Here is a 19,009-nt window from a genome sequence, read left to right as displayed (position 1 = left end):
GGCTCTTCAGAGATCATTTCTGTGCAAAGCTATCTGCAGCTCTGGACTGGGGATGGACCAGGGAAAAACGGGCTCCTTGCAGCCCACATGGTGCCCCAAACGGTTGTTTTTGTTGTTTTTTTTTTCTTGTACTGGGACATCCTGAGATGCTGCAAGCCACGCTCTAAAACTCAGGACCCTCTTCCACATGGAAACCCGCGGCTAAACTGGGAGGCTGTGCTCACCCTCCGTCCCCACGCCTCACGGGCATGCTCTCCGCAGCAAGGGATGCGCAGGAACTCCTGAGTGGTTCGTTCAGCGCCGCTCCCTGCGCTCGGGGCTGCTCGCCCGGCACCCACACACCCCTCCCACGCCGCGGGTGTCGGTTCCCGAGGGCCGCGCCGCCGGGCCGGCCCCGGCCGAGGTGCAGCCGTCGGGAGACCCCGGCCCCCCCGCGCAGGGCGGGGAGGGCGCGCCGGGGCCCGCGGAGAGGGAGGGCAGCGCCGGGGGGAGTGGCCCGGCCGGGACGGCCTCATAAATAGCCCTCGGCGGGGCGGCGGCGGGAGGAGCCGTCGGAGCCGCCGCTGTGGTTGCGCGCCGGCCGCGGTCGGAGGCGAGTCAGGACCGCGGACAGCGCCCCCACCCCCCGCGCCGCCCCGCGCCCACCATGACGGCGGAGACCCACCTGCAGGGCGTGGAGATCTCGGCCGCCCAGTTCTTCGAGATCTGGCACCACTACGACTCCGACGGTGACTCCTTTCCCTCCGGGGCGGCGGGGGCACGGGGGGCGCGGGGGGCGAGCCCGCGGGAGGCTGGGGGGACAGCGGCGCTGCCCGCCCCAGAGCGGCCCGGTGCCGCCGCCGCCGCCGCCCCGGAGCCATCGGGAGCGGGGCCGGTGCCGGGAGAGCGCGGGGGAGCCGCTCGGACCGGGAGGGAGCGGCCGGGTCGGAGACGGCGCTGGAGAACGGAGAGAGTTTGGAGGGAGCGGTGCCGGCAGCCGTAACTCTTTCTGTCGTTCATTCAGGCAATGGGTTCATGGACGGGAAGGAGCTACAAAACTTCATCCAGGAGCTGCAGCAGGCACGGAAGAAGGCAGGCTTGGTAGGTTAATGTTTCGCCCCACTTTTCCGTCTTCTTCGGGAAAGAAGAGTTTTCTTGAGCAAACTCCAGTGCCCCGGTTCCTTGTGCTCTCGCTTGCCATCCCGCGGTTCACGCACCTGCCGCACCGGGCAGAGGGAAATAGCTTGGTTAGGAATGAGCAGGTTGCAAATCCGATAAATCGCCTGCCTTGGAAAGGTGAAACCAGGGTCCGCCTCGCTGATGAGCCCTCCCGCTCGTACCTCGCGAGGCTACAAGCTGATACTTCTGACAGTGCCTAAAAAGAAAAGTCAGGAAATGTATGGATACTGTCTTTTTGTCTTGGATGGGACCTTATCCCATGGCAATTAATCTGACCTGGTCCAGACAGGGGGAAAGATACACGCACACCAAAAAAAAAAAAAAAAAAGAAAAAAAAAAAAAAAAAAAAGAAAGGACGAGGAAAAACATAAAAAAGAAAGAGAAAAACCTATCATTCAGGGTAGTTGGACTCTTAATTTCTCACCTAATGGGCAGCACGGGCTGAAATGCGTTTCTGCCCCTTGGTGGTCACTAAATAGATCTGCAGATACCTCCTAAACACTTATTGCTCTTCACCAGGAGTACGAGTACCAAATCCTGGCTGTTTAAATGGCTCAGAGAGACAGCAAAGTTCTTGAAAGTGTTGTCAAAACACATCAGTGTATGAGTTATTGAAAAATTTATTAATAATTTCTTCTAAATGATACCCATGTGGGGAGGGAGAGGAAAAGGGAGAAAGAAAGAAAGAAATTAAAGATTCCGTGTAAAAACACAGCCACTTTTAGCATCAAAGCCCAATATATAACTTGATAGAATCAGTCTAAATAAATCTATGCTAAAAGAATTCTGAAGAAACAGAAAAGGAAATAGTTTAAGTGGATGATGTGTGCATGGAGAAAAGAGATTAATACCTTCTAATAAGAATGCCTCCAAATTGAGAAATAGCTTTTCAATAATTTACTTTGCTTTGAAAGTTCCTATATATTTTAGACCTAAATGCAGAAAAAATAATTTATATGAACCTTAATTGGTTTTGTGGGAAATTGTATCATATAAATTGTATGAGCACAAACTTTACACATATGAAAATCTGTCTCTCAGCAATGCCTCTAATGTTACTGCAGTCTAGGTAGCAGTTAATTCGGACAAGAGATGTTGGTGTAGGCTCTCATTTTCCTGAGTGTAAGTTCAAACCAAAATTTAAAATAAAATAAAGCAAAATTGAAGTTTAAAAAATTCACAAGAAAACACAAAATTGGAAAATCAGTGAGGGTGTTTTAGAAGGAAAAGGTCTATTTTTTTCACAGAAAAGATTAAACAACTTTGATGCATTTCAAGTACTGCAACAGAACAAATCTCTCTTCTATGCTAAAGTGCAGGAAACTTAACTTTGCTCAGTAGAAAGAAGATATTGAAGCCTTTTTATATTTAATATGAATGGCATTGTTAGTAGAAGTGCTAATATATTATTGAGTAGTTAAAATTGCTTAGTGGTTCACGGTAAAAATTATTTATAATTTTAAGGTCAGGATCTTTTCTCTCTTGAAGCAATTGTGGATCTCTTAAAAACATAGCCTACTCAAAGCAACACAGAAACCCTTGCAGGCTTATTCTTATCTGCTACAAATTTTATAATGTATGTAGATTTTTTTTAAATAACTCCTGATGGTATCTGACACTGTATTTTAAAAATGCTTAGATGTTTAGGTTTTTCTGTCCCATTTCTCTGATTCAAATCTAGCTTTGGAGTGTTCTGCTGGAAAGAGAAATCTGCAGTAGCAAAACCAAATTCAGCACCTGCTCTGTGGGCTCTGGTGTACAGCTATATGTCATCTTAGGTTTCAAATCTAACCTGGTCCTTGCACTTGAAGGCTCATTTGCTAAACAAGCATCTCATTAGTTCATTTCTTGTCTCATGGGATACTAATTCAGTATCTTTGAATATCTATTCTTTTGCCAGGAGGGACACATTGAGAAACTAGTGTAGGTTATATGTCATTTCCTTGTCTGTCCTTCTTTTAACACCCCAAAGCTTCTTTGTCATCATTAACTTCTGCATTTCAGGTCGCTCTTCTGCTCACTATTTTTGAAATATTCAATTATGCATTCTTCATAGCTGGATTTTACATCAGTCATGCCATATGCATTAAAGAATCACATTGATGCTGTCATTGAATAGGATGGTTTAATATTTCCCAATATTCTTCCCAACTGCAGAACTGTTCTAATTATGTTCTGATGATAATCCTTGCATTAATCCACTCAGTAAGCCTGTACTTTCACAGCTGCTTTTTTCTCAGACAGAGAGGTGGCATGCAGCTTGATTCAGGCTAGCTCCCCTGGAAGGGGGGAATGTCTGCTCAGAAGGTTTAGTGCTTGGGCTTTGGAAACATCAGGCTTTTTTGTTTCATGCATTATGGTAGACACTCAATTGATCTGGTATAACTTCAGCCATGTTAAATGAACTATTTTTTAAAGATAAAAGCCACAAAAGTGTATCAACATAGTTTCTGTTTATTGTGACACACATTTATGCAATACATTCTCTATTTGGGAGTGCCAATTGCCAAAAGGAACCCTGGGGTATAAGCGACCAGCGCAGAGGTTGATAAAGTGCCAATAGGTGGGTCTGAGCTATTCCACATCTGTTTTTAACTTTCCCTGCCTCTATACATAATGAAAATATTTCTGCACAGAAGTATGTTATTTATGAGTACAATTATGTCAGTGTTTCTGAAGTGCCAATTATCCTTACATTGTCAAATCGTATCAGAAAAAGCTAATTTTTTTCACTTCTTAGAAAAGTATCTTTTCTGAGGTGTCTGATTAAGGCATGAAGGGCTGGTTTCTTTATCTCAAAAACTGAGCACTGCATCTGTATCAGGTTTAGGACTAGACTTGGTTAAGTTTAGGCAATTTTTTTGACCAAAAATATTTATTTGAATAACATAAATAACTTTTCAAGCTGCTCATGAGCAGGTTAAGTGAACACCAAAAAACTCACCATAATTTCTGAATAATGAACTAGAGGATAAGTTTCCTGGTTTGTTTAACCTGTAATCAACTGTGCCTCTTTCAATGGCTGGACATTGTCCAGCACTGCAGAGCTGCTATTAGAAAGATTAGTAAAATATTTAACCAGGACTAATTAAAATCCAAGTGTCTAATTCTCCATTCAATCTGCTAAGCAAACTTGTCCCCACTATGGGATCATTAGATGAAAGGTGACTTTGAAGTCCATTGTATTAATAACCACATCTCTAATTAAAGGCAGGGCAAATTACTAACTTGCTATGGATGACTTTGACAGAAATAGGATACTAGGCCGTGGCAGTATCAGCCACAAGGAACTGACATTTTAGTTAGCTGTGGCAGGTGAAATTTGGGACAAGCTACAATGGACTTTGTACAGCTGAGAGTCCCCGTGTCTCTAGTGAGAAAATCACTTAGGTCCTATATAATCAGATCTATTGTAACAACTAAACCTTTAATTTCCTGACATAACTTCATCTATAACTGTAGAATTGTCCATTGTTTCAGTATAACTGCAACCCTATTCTTGCTGAATGGTTTCTCTACCTCCGACCTCTAAGAAATACAATTAAAATTAAAAGTTTAATCAGTACTGAAGGTTGATGACATCTCATATCAAAGAAAGGCAGGTCAAGTTGAAGTGTGTAATCAAATATTTAGATATTTACCCCAAGGCTGGCACTTTTTGCTGTATCCCAGAATGAGAATAGTTTTTAGAAGACAGATGTATAGCAGGGACCATAATTTATATGGACAACAATGATGGTTTATTCTGTCAGATTAAAGGTACTGCTTAAGGTTTTCTCCTGACTAAATCTCCCTTTCTACATTTAAGCAGTGACATTTTGACTCTGTTTCCATGATAACCAAATACTAAACAGTGAAAAATATGATATTGTGATGAGATTTTAAGACTAAAATAGCATTCATTGTTCAGGAAAAATCCACTCAAAGACGTGGAAAGACTATTTTGGTGTTCAGATGTATTATACTGAAATTTTTTCCTTATTTTGAAAGATTCTGCACTGCCTTCAAGTTACTAATTTAAAAATGAAAACTGAGAAAATGGAGTAATAATTGCCTATGAACTTCACTGTCACCATCTCAAACAAAGGAACTGTTAGACACATCTTCCAACACATCTGTCTTTATAATTTTTTCAATCTGTAAACGAAAATAGCATTCTAAGCATTTAGATGTCAATCATTCACACCGGCTATAATAGAATTCCCTAGGAAGTAAAATGACAAAAAAATTCATTTAAACTTGACGAGTGTAGCTGCAATGTGTGAGTACTTCATTAAATGTGGTATGTTATTTGGCAAATAATAGATTATTCAAGTATGTTTACGTATGTTTATTGTATTTTAAAGTAATGATTCTATCATTGTAACTTTGTAGGATTTAACTCCTGAAATGAAAGCCTTTGTGGACCAATACGGGAAATCTACTGATGGAAAAATAGGTATAGTTGAGGTAAGACAGTTACTTTGTAACTTTACTTGAAGAAAATACATTTAGCACAGAACAATGTGAACATAATATGCCAATACTTTGGATTTTTAGATACACAGAATATTTCTTCCTTGCCCTTAAGATCTTTTTTTTTTCTTTTCACTAATGAAACTTTTTCATTAACAAGTAATGTATTCCTTACCACATTCCAGACATTTCACCACAAGTATTTAACGTTTCTCTCTTCATTCAATACAAATAAGCAGCAACAGCAATTTAAGTTTTCTACAAAGCAGAATAAAGTTCCATTTCAGAAATTTAAATAAAAAGGTAATTTGATGAGAAATAATGTGATGTAGTGCTACCTGTGATTTTGAACTCATGCTCTGTCACCATTCCTAATAGTGATGATAACATCTGATTGAAGTTAATTGGGCAGTCACTGCATGTAGTCTATTCTAAAAAACCCCAAATATGTGACCCAAGAAGTCAGCATGTTAATTATGACTAAGAATGAATTTCTTAGGATTTCCTCTCTGGAACTTTAACAGAACTGCAGGCAGAAATTCTCACATTCCTTACTCCCATTTTCTGAAGAGGCTGAAGAAAACCAGCTTCTCCTCCTACAGCTGCTCAACAATTGTATAACTTAGACAACTTGATAGGAAGAAGAGAACCATTGCGTTTTCTCTGAATTTCACTCTTCAGCACTGCAATTTAAAAAGGAGAGTCTGTTGGGTTATAGGGTTACAGTTTGAGAAGTCACTTCTCTTAGCTTAAATCAACGACTCATTTATGTCACTCTGAGTGCAGTGAGACTGCGGTTTTATTATTAAATGATACTGTATTTTTTTCCTGATAATAAGAAATCTGACCTAGAGAGCTAATTAAAAAACAGGTGGAAACAAGCCAGGCCTGCAAAATTTCTACAGTGACCAGCTTTGGGTCAATATCTAATTTTAAAACTGAGGACTGATAGAATCTGTAGAAGCCAATAGAAAGTATAGAAAGTACAATAGATCGTTTCATACCTTTTCTCCTTTGTCGTATGTCTGAATTTTATATACTTCCTTAAAGACATATGTAATCATGACTAAACTACCACAGAAATATGAACAATTTGTTTCACTTGCAGCCACAGCTGATTTTTAAAAGTGCGGTTTTTAACAATACTTAGCATTGATCAAATAGCTTTGCATCTAGGAGGAAGTAGAGTTTATTTGGTATAACAACTCTTTTTTTTTTTTTTGGACTAACAAATGCTAATCTATTTGTTATTGAAGAATTTTATTTAAATTAGTCTTTTTGAATATCTGTGGAGCCAGCACTGATGCAACTAGAATGTGTGAACAGTGCCTGAAAAAGACTGTGCTTCTTCACTTAGGAAAGAAAACTGGAAGTTTTACCTTTCAAATTCTATTTCTGATACTGAGATTGACTTAATGAGGGAAGATGAGCAAATCCAATAGGGTCTGAAATGGCTCACCACCCCCAGTGAAGGGCCAAGCATGCTCAGCATTCACGGAAGCAACTGAATAGTGATAGTATGGAGTTCAGTGCTGAAGGGACTTTCTCCCTTAATATAGCAGTTTCCAAACCCAATAGCTGTATTTTGTTTCCCTTACATCAGCATGAAGCTTGATTTGGAAACTGCTGATGGGACTCATGAAATGTGTGGTACGTGCCGAGCAGTATGATATTAAATTTGGTACTTGGACTTGACTCTCCTTCCTTATATTAAAAAAATTATCCCGTAATTCCAGATTGTTCCCATTTACATAGTACATCAAATAGTTTTTTCTGAAAGCTGTGTGGACGCTGTTCAAGAAAACTTACGTAAAGCCATTCAGACTCCCGGCCCTCAAAATGGACACCCAGCATTTGACAAAGAATGTGCCAGCCAATAATGAGCTTTCAGGAAAGGTCTGTTGACAGAGATAAAGAGGAGGCCTGGGTGGCTTCATAGAGGAAAAAGTGGATTTTCAGCTCAGATCAAGCGTTGATTCTCTCTTTGCAAGCACACTGCAGTTAGTTTGCTGGCTATTATCCAGTGTCCTCCAGCTAAAGGCAGAGCCTGACCTACCCACTTTCTTTCCATTGTGTAAGAGACCTTTAGTTCACCTTTTGTACTCATTGAGACCAATGCTTTTACTAAAATGTGGCTGTGAAACCCAAGGTTTCAAAACTCAGAGCTGCAGCAATTTCACATTCAAATTATTTGAAGATTACTGCTGCCAAAAAATCGACTACTTATTAGCCTAAAATATTCTTTGTGCTCCCATGCTCTATTATGGGATTTTAAAAAGCAAATTCACTCTATCAGGCAAAAGGCATTTTAAATAACATTAAATATCAATGGAATTTACTCAGAGAACAATGTCTAGAAAATAGTTCTCATATTGGTTTAGGTACTGGGAGGTTTTTTTCTGCTACGTAGCCTATAAAGACACACGTCAGCCTGCGGCTGACCAGAGAGGAGTCAAACCAGTCTCAGGTTTTGTAGTTGTCCTCAATTATTTGTGATACAGAGATAACCAACCTTCTCCATAAAAGCAGCAAAGCTCAAGGCTCACTAAACTACTATTGCTGCCATACACAGACTTGCAGTGGTCTGCAATCTTGCTCAAAGATGCTCACAAAATCCCCCTATGCTTATCCCCACAAAAAAGTCATCACTTAAAATAGCACCAGGTTTTCATCTTTCTTCTTGGTAGTGGTATAAAACTGGGACTGGGAAGTTGAACCAGTTTCCACACAATCTACTCATCCCTTTAATACTGCAGAGTTTTCCACAAAAAGCAATTTAATGTTTTCCCCTGAGACTTACAAAGGGTGAGAGGTATAGCTTAAAATAAGGTAATTTTCTTTCAGAGGTAATATATTCTGTGCCTCAATTACAGTTTCATACTGCTAATAAGTTGTTAATGATCCTTTGGACAGTTACTATTTTATGGTGCCCTTGCAAAATTCACAGGAGTTAGCTATGTCATTGAACGACATTTTATTTCTATTTTCCACACAAGCAAATCCTTTCCCATTGTTATAATCAGTCATTTTACCCAAACTATCTTTTTTATTCTGAATAGTTCTTCCATTCAACATTTGCTGTTAAATAGGAGCATACTCTAAAAATCCAAGCTTTTCTGTCATTGGAGAAATAAAGACATTTTTTCATAAATCGGGACTGAGTTAGACACATTTAGCTATTGTGTACACGTAAATATATACTCACCCATAGGTGTAAATTCTATTTATGATGGAGTAGGTTTTGAAAGCTGCTGACAAAAACGCATTTCTTGGGTTGATTTTGATTTCATGTTCAGCCACTTAGCAAAAGCACTCAGGAGGTTCTGATGGGCCTGACAGGCTGTCATCAGCTGCGCCATTTCGGTAAGGAGAGTGCTCTGATGTGTCTTTTCAGCTGTACCAAAAATGAAAGAATTTAACTGATTCCTGCACATATGATTGTAGAGAAACAAGAGATATGTCCCCATAACTTTGTTGTGTCTGTGAGGTGAGAGCTGAAGTCACTTATAGCTCTGCTGGTTCCCAATAAAAAAGCTTCAGCAATTAGGCAATAGCACTGAAACAGGCAGAACAAAAGATTTGAGGGCATGAAACGAAGGCAGAAAAACAAAAATTTTAAGATGGGACTCCAGAAAGTCTGCAGATGTCATCTTACATAAAAGAATGCAGCTAAGAAATCTGTCTTCCTCCATTTTCTCCATAGTAAGCACAGCTGGTCTATTCTTCACGTAAAAAGGTTTTTTTTAATCAAAACATATTTCATACATTTTGAGAACAGAAAAAAAAAAATTGGGCTTTTGTTAAAAACAAATCATGAATTTACATTAAATTATACAGCATACTTTCCATCTTCTACATTTGTCACTTGCCAAAATTGAGTTATAGTAAATGAACATTTTCAATAATCAGTACAATAATGTCTGATTTTAAAAAAGCCTTTTGTAGAGAAGAGGCATTGGAAGAACCATCCCCGGTTTTGCAGGGCTAAAAGGCCTCTTGATTTCTTTCTTTTATTTATAGCTCGTTTTTAACATGTCTCTGTGACTGACAAATGAGAACTGCCATCCCTTACCCTCCTTATTTTCCAGGGTTTTTTCTCCTGGCTTTTCCTTATATTTAACCATTTACATTACACATGTTCTTCATGTCAGCGATCCTTTCTTTCTTGCTCTTCCTTGGTATCTGAGTAGTCTATATTTCTGTTTTCTCATTCATGGTCCTTCACACTTACCCTCTGTGAATCCTTGTGTTATGCTTTTCCTTCATGCTGATTCAATGGATTTTAATACAGATTCTAATTCTGCAGGGGTGATTTTTTTTTCCCCTTTCCCCGGCTACCCTTTTGGTAAAGTGCTACCTCACTCCCTCCTCTCAGACCTCAAGTTCTGTTTGACCTTGATGGCTATGACAAAGCTGCAGGCCAGAGCCTTTCAGAGGCACCTTCCAAACACTGCACCTAGCAGCATGAAGCTTCCAAGTGGGCCACAATAGAGCAGCAGCAGCAGCAGTATGAGCACAAGGAATTCCCCACAATTTAAAAAATATTCATATTCTATTACAGGCTCAGCTGGCCTGATGAAAAGCCAAAATTTAATCTTTCCTAAATTCTCTCACAGCTTGCTCAGGTATTGCCAACGGAAGAGAATTTCCTGTTGTTCTTCAGATGCCAGCAGCTAAAGTCAAGTGAAGATTTCATGCAGGTACAGTATGAAAAATTGTCTATTACAAAACCATCAAAGACCTGCTTGCCATAAACATGTCATTAAAGCATTCCCATTCTGATTGCAGACATGGAGGAAATATGACAGCGACCACAGTGGCTTCATTGATTCTGAGGAACTTAAGGTAAACCTGTAACATCTATGAGCATGCACAACATGAGAACAGGTGTTGGATTACAGCCTGTGCTGCTATCTCTTTCTTCAGATACCCACCTGTGCATGTTTTTGCATTTCAAACATGACAAAAAATGCAATACAATTAGCTGATGTTTTTGTTGCCAGTAAATTATTTAAAGTGAAACTCTAATCTGATCCATGTTTTTTAAGCCATGTTTTAATTCAGATCAGTGTTGGTATCAAATGACTTAGGGTGCCAGGTAGCTTAGAAATAAGAAAGATTAAGAAAGCAAGATGAGTCTCTGACAGCCATATTGGTTATCTTTTTTGGCCTCTTAGGGAAAAGAACTGCTTTGTTTTGTTTTTTCTTAAGAGCATCACTACTGTTAATCACTATGCTGCTGGACAGTTATTGCTGTCTCAAGTACTACATAACCCTGCAATTTCCCAACTCTAATACTGCTAGGCTAACACAAATGGTATTGTGCTGCCTCTGCTTGGTTTAATATGCACAAATAAGAGCAGAATCAAGGTTACTCCCTTAGCCATCTTGCCCTTGCACAGTTAAGAAATCTTGAAACAAGAGTGATTTCACTTCCCTAGTCGTACAACCAACACCAATTTGTCAATGCTGACTTAGAGTCTCAGAATCCCAAGGTGGTTTTTAGGAACCTCAGGAGGTCATCTGGTCCAAGCCCTCTGCTCAGGCAATACCACCCAGAGCCAGTTGCCCAGGACCTTGTTCAGATGGTCCTCACATGTCACCAAGAATGAAGACTCTGCAGCCTCCATGGGCAACCTGTGCCAGTGCTGTGGCATCCTTGCAGTGAAAATATATTTCCTGATGCTCAGAAGGAACATTTTGTGTTTCACTTTTTGACCGTTGCCTCTGGTCCTGTCAGTAGCCTAGCTCCATCCTCTTTGCACCCTCTCTTGAAGTTTTTATATCCTTTGATGATGTTCACCTGAAGCTCCTCTTCTCCAAGCTTAAGCGTCCCAATTCCCTCTGCCTTTCTTCATAGCAGAGATGCTCATATCCAGCAGCTTTCTGAGTAGAAAGGTGCCATCTTCCACAGTTCAACTGCATTTGATTCATTATTGTAGCTTTACATTCAAAGGAATCAAAGCCATTCATATCAAGAGAACTATCTGTGTTTATTGATCTAGTCCAATTTGGACTATTTTGTCCATATGTGGCATAAAGAAGAGTGATGTAAGTTTTAAATAAAGCACCAGGAGATCAAACTGTTCAAAATCTTTACTGTTCTTCTGCTCAGAAAAGAAATCCATCACAGAAAATTCACATCTTTTTTCCTTTTCCCTTTCTCTTTCGAGTTTGATATCTGTGTGACATTTGCTGAGGATCTAAGCTTAGGGTAACGCTCAGGCAGACAAGCCCATTCTTCTGCTGACTGGTTGCACCAGACCAGTGTTTAAAGTTGCAGGATCAGGAAAAGGTAGCACTTGAGAACTCTCCAGCTGTTAGATGATGCCTGCTGACTGCTATATTTTAAAATAGATTTTAAAAGGCAGGGTTGATTGAGGGCCAGCTGAAGAATGAAGACATTTTAACTGAATCTCTAATGGTTCATCTCTCTTGTGTTGGAAGGTTTCATTTGCCTCATAGGAAGAGGTCATTTTAACAATGAAAATAAGACATAAATGTCCAGTTTTAATTTTAGATCAGTATTTCTTGGCAAGCCTAAACATTTTAAAGTATTTGCTATGGGAAGGGTACACTCACTTACAACTTTGTAAGTGAAATTTAAGCTGAAAATCAAGAAAACTTTCTAACAATAGTAATGGCAGTAGAATATGTTGTGTAAGGGGGAGGCAGACTCTTCATCACTGCCTGTATTTAGGAAAGGTTTGGCAATAGCTCAGATCAGAGACTAATTCAGGAAGTTTAGATAGATAGAATCCTTTCTTGAGACATGGACTGAATAGCCTTTTAATTTCCCTTCCAGTTCTATTTTCCATTGAAGCACACAAGATTAAACATTAGACATGTTTCTGTAACATCCATTCACAACATTTCAGTCGTGTTCTTCACTATACAAGCTACCAGGAAGGGTCTCCAGCCTGGAGGGGGCCAGGCTCTACGAACTATAGGGAGTGTTAGTCATACCACTATTGACATGGTTGCATTCAGGTCCAGGAATACAAGTATATTTTCTTATAAGGTCTCCCATTTTCTGTCTTGAAATGTGGCCAAAAATTCTGCAAGGATAATGACACTCCAACTGATGAAAGGAATTAGGTCCTTCATCAGGTCTTGTAATGCCCTTGCTTTACAATTTGGTATCTTCCTTGTTTTGAATGTCACAGATCTAGTACAGAAATTTAAAACATGGGTGGAAACCATCTTATTTTTTAAAGTAAAAATGGCTCATGTTTCAAGTCATGTGACATCAAATTCTCATTCAAAAATGCAATGAATTTGGCTGCACACATTTAAAATACAAAGTAGGAAGAAGCAATGTTCGCTTCTAGCATCAGGTAATGCCATAGGCAAGGACAAAACTCAATTAATCATTGATCCTTTCTGTAAAATTGTTCAGATGCTACAAGAAGTGATTAGGCGTACAAGTTTCAAGGAGACCCAAGGTTAATTAGTTTAGTTTACTCATAGTGCATATTTAGAAGCAGTATACTTAAAAGCCAAACTTTTTTCCAAGTTCACAATACAACAAATGGCATACAATGCAGGAAGTTTTATTAGTTACTTTTTCCAAATAAAATGCAATATACTTGAACTTACTAAAAGAAACATATACTCTTAGCTGCTAATAAATATTTTTTCCTACTTATTTGGCACTGTAGTAGTAAATACTAAAGTGGAAGTAAAATAGTATTACTTTAATCTGAAGTTAGCAAGTCAAACGTTTTACACTGTAGATAAAAATTCACCTATTACTCTATTTATTTTAACAGAGCTTCTTGAAAGATTTATTACAGAAAGCAAATAAGCAGATTGAAGACTCAAAGCTAACGGAATACACAGAAATAATGGTAAGTTTATTTAAAGGCATAATGGGTTAATGGGAAGTTATTCAGTAACTTCCCATAATGGGTTAATGGGCAGTACTGCTCAAAAAGAGAAGTCCAGAAATTTTTAACCTTCTTGGTATTTATATAGTATCATGCCAAGCCATTGTATTTTCCCTGGTTTGCTCCTGTGTGCTGCTAGCTGTAAAACCAAAGTCTTCACATTTCATAGGAGCAAAATTGTTGTTGTCATAATTATATAGTTTAGATCAAATTCATTTGGTGTTACTTTCTATATTTGGCCTTCTTCTGGTGCTGCATCTGTCTTGTGTCTTGAAAGATATCACTGCACGGTGGCTTCCTTAGATTTACAAATACTTCATACTTTCTTTCTCCCCTTGCTTCAAGGAAGATAATTGATATTTTAGATAAACACTATAGCAAAACTGTTGCTTCCTTGGTCATCCCATCCTTTGAACAATCCATTCATCCCATTGCTATGGCACTCCATGTTAAGGACTAGTACTGGCTTCTTCATGGCCTTTTCAAGGAAAATGACAGAATTCTGGTCTTCAGGAAATGTATAAATCCACATTTTTTGTTTTACCAGCTTGTTTTCATCCTAAAATACTTGTAACAATCAAAAATGTGCTAGGTAGATGCACTAGGCCTCAAAGGGGCTTAAGATTGGCTGAAAAAAACCTTGTGTTTCTCCTGGAAAAAGTCTGCTGGTTCATTGTACCAGTATAAACCATTTACATAGAATTGTCACTGTTCCTTCACTGCTGAAGATAACATTTTCATTCAGGGAGCTTTTTGACCTCCATCCTAAAGTGTGCTATAAGTTCTGGCCTCTGCAGCGACACAAATGGACAAAGAATTTAGTTAAAAGAGAAAAAAAAAAAAAAGCCCAGCTCTCCAATTGTCTCTGCAGAAAAGAGAGGGATAATAAAAAAACACACCATCCTGAGGAGCTGCTGGCAGGAACAGCCAGCCACTAACTCATCAAAATAAGTTCACTTCACAGCTGCCTCTGCTTACCTCCCTCAAATGCAAATCTGTTTTCCTGGGAAATGCACACAAGGCAGATGCTTTTATACAAAGGAAGAAAGTGTTAAAAGGAACCATGGTGTTGTGTAGAAATAAATGTTCTTAGAATTGGTCACTTTTTTCTGGTATCCTTTATCATTTATTGTGTATTAACAAAATGAAATTAGGCCTTTTTTCATTGCATTACATTAGCTCCCTCTTTAAAAAGATATATGTTTATGTATATACGTTGGTACAGGATGTTGCTTTTCCTCTTACCTATAAATGACATCTCAAATTACTGGGATTGAAGGTGATGGGATGCAGTGTGGGTGGTGGTGCTTTCAATACAATGCTTTCTAGTCTCCTGCTTTTGTGACTCTTTTATTGCACAGCAAGTGCAACATAATGTTCAAAAGTAGAAAAATGGAACTATACAGACATAAATACTATAAAAGTCCTATGCAGGAACAATATCTTCATCTACTTCTAACAGCTATTATAAGCTGTTTGTGCCTTTCAAGTGGCAGGAACTCATTCTTTCAAGGCCTCAAAAGAAAACACTTTAATAGTAGAGCTATTAAAATTATTAAAAATAATAATAACAACTTATTTTGTGAAATTATATTAACATAGTTATTACTATAATTTAATTATGCTTATTTGGAGAGATTTATTTTCCTATTTTCATACCATCAAGAAAATAGGATCATCTGCAACATCTGTTCACATTTTTTTTTAATATTTCACAGTAAAAAAATACTGTCTTTACTTAAATAGTTAGACATATTCAATTGAATGAAATGTCAATTGTTTTCTTTCTTGGGAATTGATTGCCTTGGATTCTATTGCACTTAACCCAACAGTTTTACATCTTTATGAATAGAGAATAATGATTCTATTACCCAATCATGACATGAAGTCAAAAGTAAAATCTTATCACATCAACACTCCTCTCATTTATAAATAACAACATGGACATTTCTCATACAGGAAATGCATTCAGCAGTGTGGGCAGGCTAAGACCTACCTTACTGCAGGTTAATCAGAATTGCTCAGCAGCTTTCTTATCAAGATTTTGCAGTAGAATTAATTACTGTAAATTACTTAGTCAGTACTTAAAATAAATGCATTACACAGCAAATGTGACCTGGGGACATCATTTCAGAACAAAGTTAATTGGATTTAAGTTTTCCAAATAAGTGTTTTCTTCATTAGGTTGATTAATTTTGATTGATATATTAAATATATATATTCTTTCAGCTCAGGATGTTTGATGCAAACAATGATGGAAAGTTGGAGCTTACTGAACTGGCCAGGTATGTCTTCTGTTTCTTTTCACAACAAATATCATATACCAAGTGCTGTAATGGGAACAGTTAAATATTTTGACCTTTGTTTTTTTTTCTTTCCAAAGACTGCTCCCTGTACAGGAAAATTTTCTTATTAAATTTCAGGTATGAATATTCACATTCTTCAGGTAACCTGTTACCATCACACATAACTGGTGTCATTAATGGGTTTGTTTTCCTTTTGGCATTTAGGGTGTCAAAATGTGTGCAAAAGAATTCAATAATGCCTTTGAGATGTATGATCAAGTAAGTCTTTTAAAAATGCTTTTATTAACGGTGTAGTTTATTGGCGCTTATTTTCTGAATTTGTGAAGAACTAGCCATAACCTCTGGAATTAAAAATAAATGTTTAAACTTATCTCTAATGGTATTTTTCAGGATGGCAATGGCTATATAGATGAAAACGAACTTGATGCCCTACTGAAGGATCTCTGTGAAAAGAACAAAAAGGTAATCCTAGAGGGCTTCTTTGCCCTTAGAGATTAGATGTAATTTGGATTTTAAGGACGCTTTAATCCACCCTAATAAGATAAATATAGAGCTTCTAAGTCATAATTCCTGAAGTCAAAGTACAACTAAAAATTGTGGTGGAAATAATAGCAGTGTAAATCCTGAACTAGGGGAGTTGTGATTACTCAGTTACTCTGTCAAGAGCTTGCTTGCTTCTGAGACACCAGCTAGCAGCAAGCTAACATATGGCTATCATATAACGGATAACATACAAATATATAAAAAACATTTTAGTGTGTTATTGTTGGACAGGCTGAGAATACCTGAGATTTTTTCTCATTTCCTGCCATTGGAAGTAAACTTGTTCATGCTGATAACTAAACAGGATTATAAAGCATTATCTGTTCTTTAAATAGGAACTAGACATTACCAACCTTGCAACATACAAGAAAAGCATCATGGCCTTGTCTGATGGAGGAAAGCTTTACCGAGCAGAACTGGCTCTTATTCTCTGTGCTGAGGAAAACTAGAGCTCTTCTATCATGTCCACTTAACTAGTGATGTACTCTACACAATAACTGTGCACTATAAGGGAGTAGGCTGTATTTTTAAACTGCATATAGAAAATTAGCCAGGATGTGTGGCACATTCCTTTCAGTTTGTTTCTATACTGTTTGTAATGTACAGTTTTTGTAACAATAAGATTGATAAAGAGAATGTCAGTGTTTGGGCCAGTCTGTATATTCAAAAAGAAACTAAATATGTCAGGGTTGGTTTTGGTTGAGTTTTTGCTTTCATAAACACAGCTGGAGAAAAATTAAACCTGCTGACATTGTTGTGGTCATCATATCCTTTGACACTTGCAACATTTCTGGTTAAACTACATGACAAAAAGATCAAAACATAAACACATATCTTTCCCAAAACAAATAAATGTGCAGTTTTTAAATATGAAACATGAATTCAGATTAAATATGATCTAGGTCTGAAATAGGAAAGAGACATTGGCATGTCTGATTTCAAAAATTTAATAAGGCACCAAGAAATATTTTGAGTTGTTAAACCTCCCACTTACAGGTCTGTACTCTGCAGTCTTACAATTACTCTTCTCATTGCGAATTCATAGCATATAGACAAAGCATTTATCTGGAATAGATCTCCATGCAGTAGTTGATAAAATATAGTGTTCTCAATCTAGCTGTTTTACTGAATTTAAACATAGGCACTTCAGAAATAAATGCCTTTAATCTGTCTTGAAATCCTGGCTAAATGACAGGTAGTATAGTTAATACACAGATTAACATATGATATAATAAGTGTACCTTTCATGACTATTGCTGTGTCAGAGAATATGACAATCCATTTTCTAAACTATTTTCACATTTTGCAGGTTATAATTATTCTAGTAAATTGCTGTTTTTACATCATATTCTGTGTAATCTATAATTAAATTTAATATCCTAAGATTATTGGTGTCTAGTTTGTGTATCTCCTGGATTCTTGTATCTGTACCATGTAAAGGACAAACTGACTATTTTAAAAAATGTGCCTCCTTGGATCTTACACTGAATTATTAGTCTATCTCACTAGCATTAAAATTTGACATTAAATGAAGAAAAAAATAATACAGATTTTATAACAATTTAGTAATTTAGTTTACATGGTGGGCTCTGCTTTTTATTATATTAGAGATGTATTTTTTAAATGGGAACTATACTATGAAGCAGCCCTATCTTCTTGCATCCTTGGGGGTTTTTTTTGGGCCTGGCTCCCTTTTTACTTTACACCAATTTTATGCCAGACAACTTCATGAATGTCCAGGCCACTGCTCCCAGTAAGTACTGGAGAAGGAAGGAAACTGGGCTGTCTCTTAATGCCAATAAACCTATGCTGCCTCCACTTACAACTGTTTTGGAAGCAATTCCAGGTTAGCAGATTAGCTACACACAACTTCTCAGATCCACTTCTGTGTTTTATTTAACATATGGAAGCAAATGCATTTTATTTGAAATGTGTCTCAAACAATGAGGCTCAATCCTTCAAGATTACAGTCAATGAACTCCCACTGAAATGAATCCTTGAATTCCTCAGGTGAACTCAAGCAACTAAATACCATTTCAGGAATGGCCTAATGGCCTTGGGCTCTCTCCAGCCTGAGCCTCAGAAAGTTAAGGGGTAGATGGTACTGAATGGGGTCTTGCTGGAATAAAAACCACACAAAAAACTAAAATAAGGTTAAGCCAGTTCATTCTCACTGTTTTACTCCCACTCCATGCACAGTGATTTAACGTCTTACCTGCTTGTCTCCTTTTTTCTCTATGCAATGTGAAATACAATTGTGTACATGAAGTAAAGGAAAAGTGAATCTGCCTATCAGTACAATAAATGATTGATATTGTTCATATTGTCCACTTGAAACCCTGGATTTTGCCTTATTTTAATATTTTAAAAGTATAAAGAAAAAAGCCCCAAACATTGTGTGTAAAAACATGTTTGCTACATCACTACAGTGAGAGATAAAGCTTTTAAAGTGTTTTGACAGAGTCACCACAGAAATTGAAATCTGTCTTCCTGAACATAAGTAAAGGTAACTGTCACAGACACGTTCTGAAGTCACCCTTGTGCTACTGCTGCTGCCCACCAGCTGGCTCTGCTGCAGGACACAACACAGAAAGCAGGTCTCAGTCCCCCACAGGCAGGGTGTTTCCTGCAGTCATTTCTCTTAAATAAAACTTGGAT

General features: G+C 38.1%; 1 protein-coding gene across 1 annotated transcript; it reads left to right on the top strand.

The window, feature by feature from the left end:
* The first annotated feature begins 599 nt into the window (after nucleotides 1-599).
* CALB1 (calbindin 1) lies at nucleotides 600-18,672 on the top strand. The gene is made up of 11 exons (XM_054289130.1): nucleotides 600-728; nucleotides 1,004-1,080; nucleotides 5,533-5,607; nucleotides 10,230-10,313; nucleotides 10,402-10,458; nucleotides 13,386-13,463; nucleotides 15,732-15,787; nucleotides 15,886-15,925; nucleotides 16,013-16,066; nucleotides 16,199-16,270; nucleotides 16,687-18,672. The coding sequence occupies exons 1-11, from the start codon at nucleotides 647-649 to the stop codon at nucleotides 16,798-16,800; spliced, it is 789 nt and encodes a 262-aa protein (XP_054145105.1). The 5' UTR covers nucleotides 600-646; the 3' UTR covers nucleotides 16,801-18,672.
* The last annotated feature ends 337 nt before the right edge of the window (nucleotides 18,673-19,009 follow it).

Source organism: Melozone crissalis, unplaced genomic scaffold (genome assembly GCF_028551555.1).
Source record: "Melozone crissalis strain CALT ecotype California unplaced genomic scaffold, PUWL_Pcris_2 ptg000002l_1, whole genome shotgun sequence".
Lineage (NCBI taxonomy): Eukaryota > Metazoa > Chordata > Aves > Passeriformes > Passerellidae > Melozone > Melozone crissalis.
The sequence above is the reverse complement of the archived record's forward strand: the minus strand, read 5'-3'. Positions and strand labels throughout refer to the sequence as shown.

Bases quoted from the DNA above. Each gene is read 5' to 3' on its own strand.
- CALB1 (XM_054289130.1), top strand. From the start codon at position 647: ATGACGGCGGAGACCCACCTGCAGGGCGTGGAGATCTCGGCCGCCCAG. The intron at 729-1,003 runs GTGACTCCTTTC...TCGTTCATTCAG, and splicing joins GCACCACTACGACTCCGACG to GCAATGGGTTCATGGACGGG. The intron at 13,464-15,731 runs GTAAGTTTATTT...ATATTCTTTCAG, and splicing joins CGGAATACACAGAAATAATG to CTCAGGATGTTTGATGCAAA.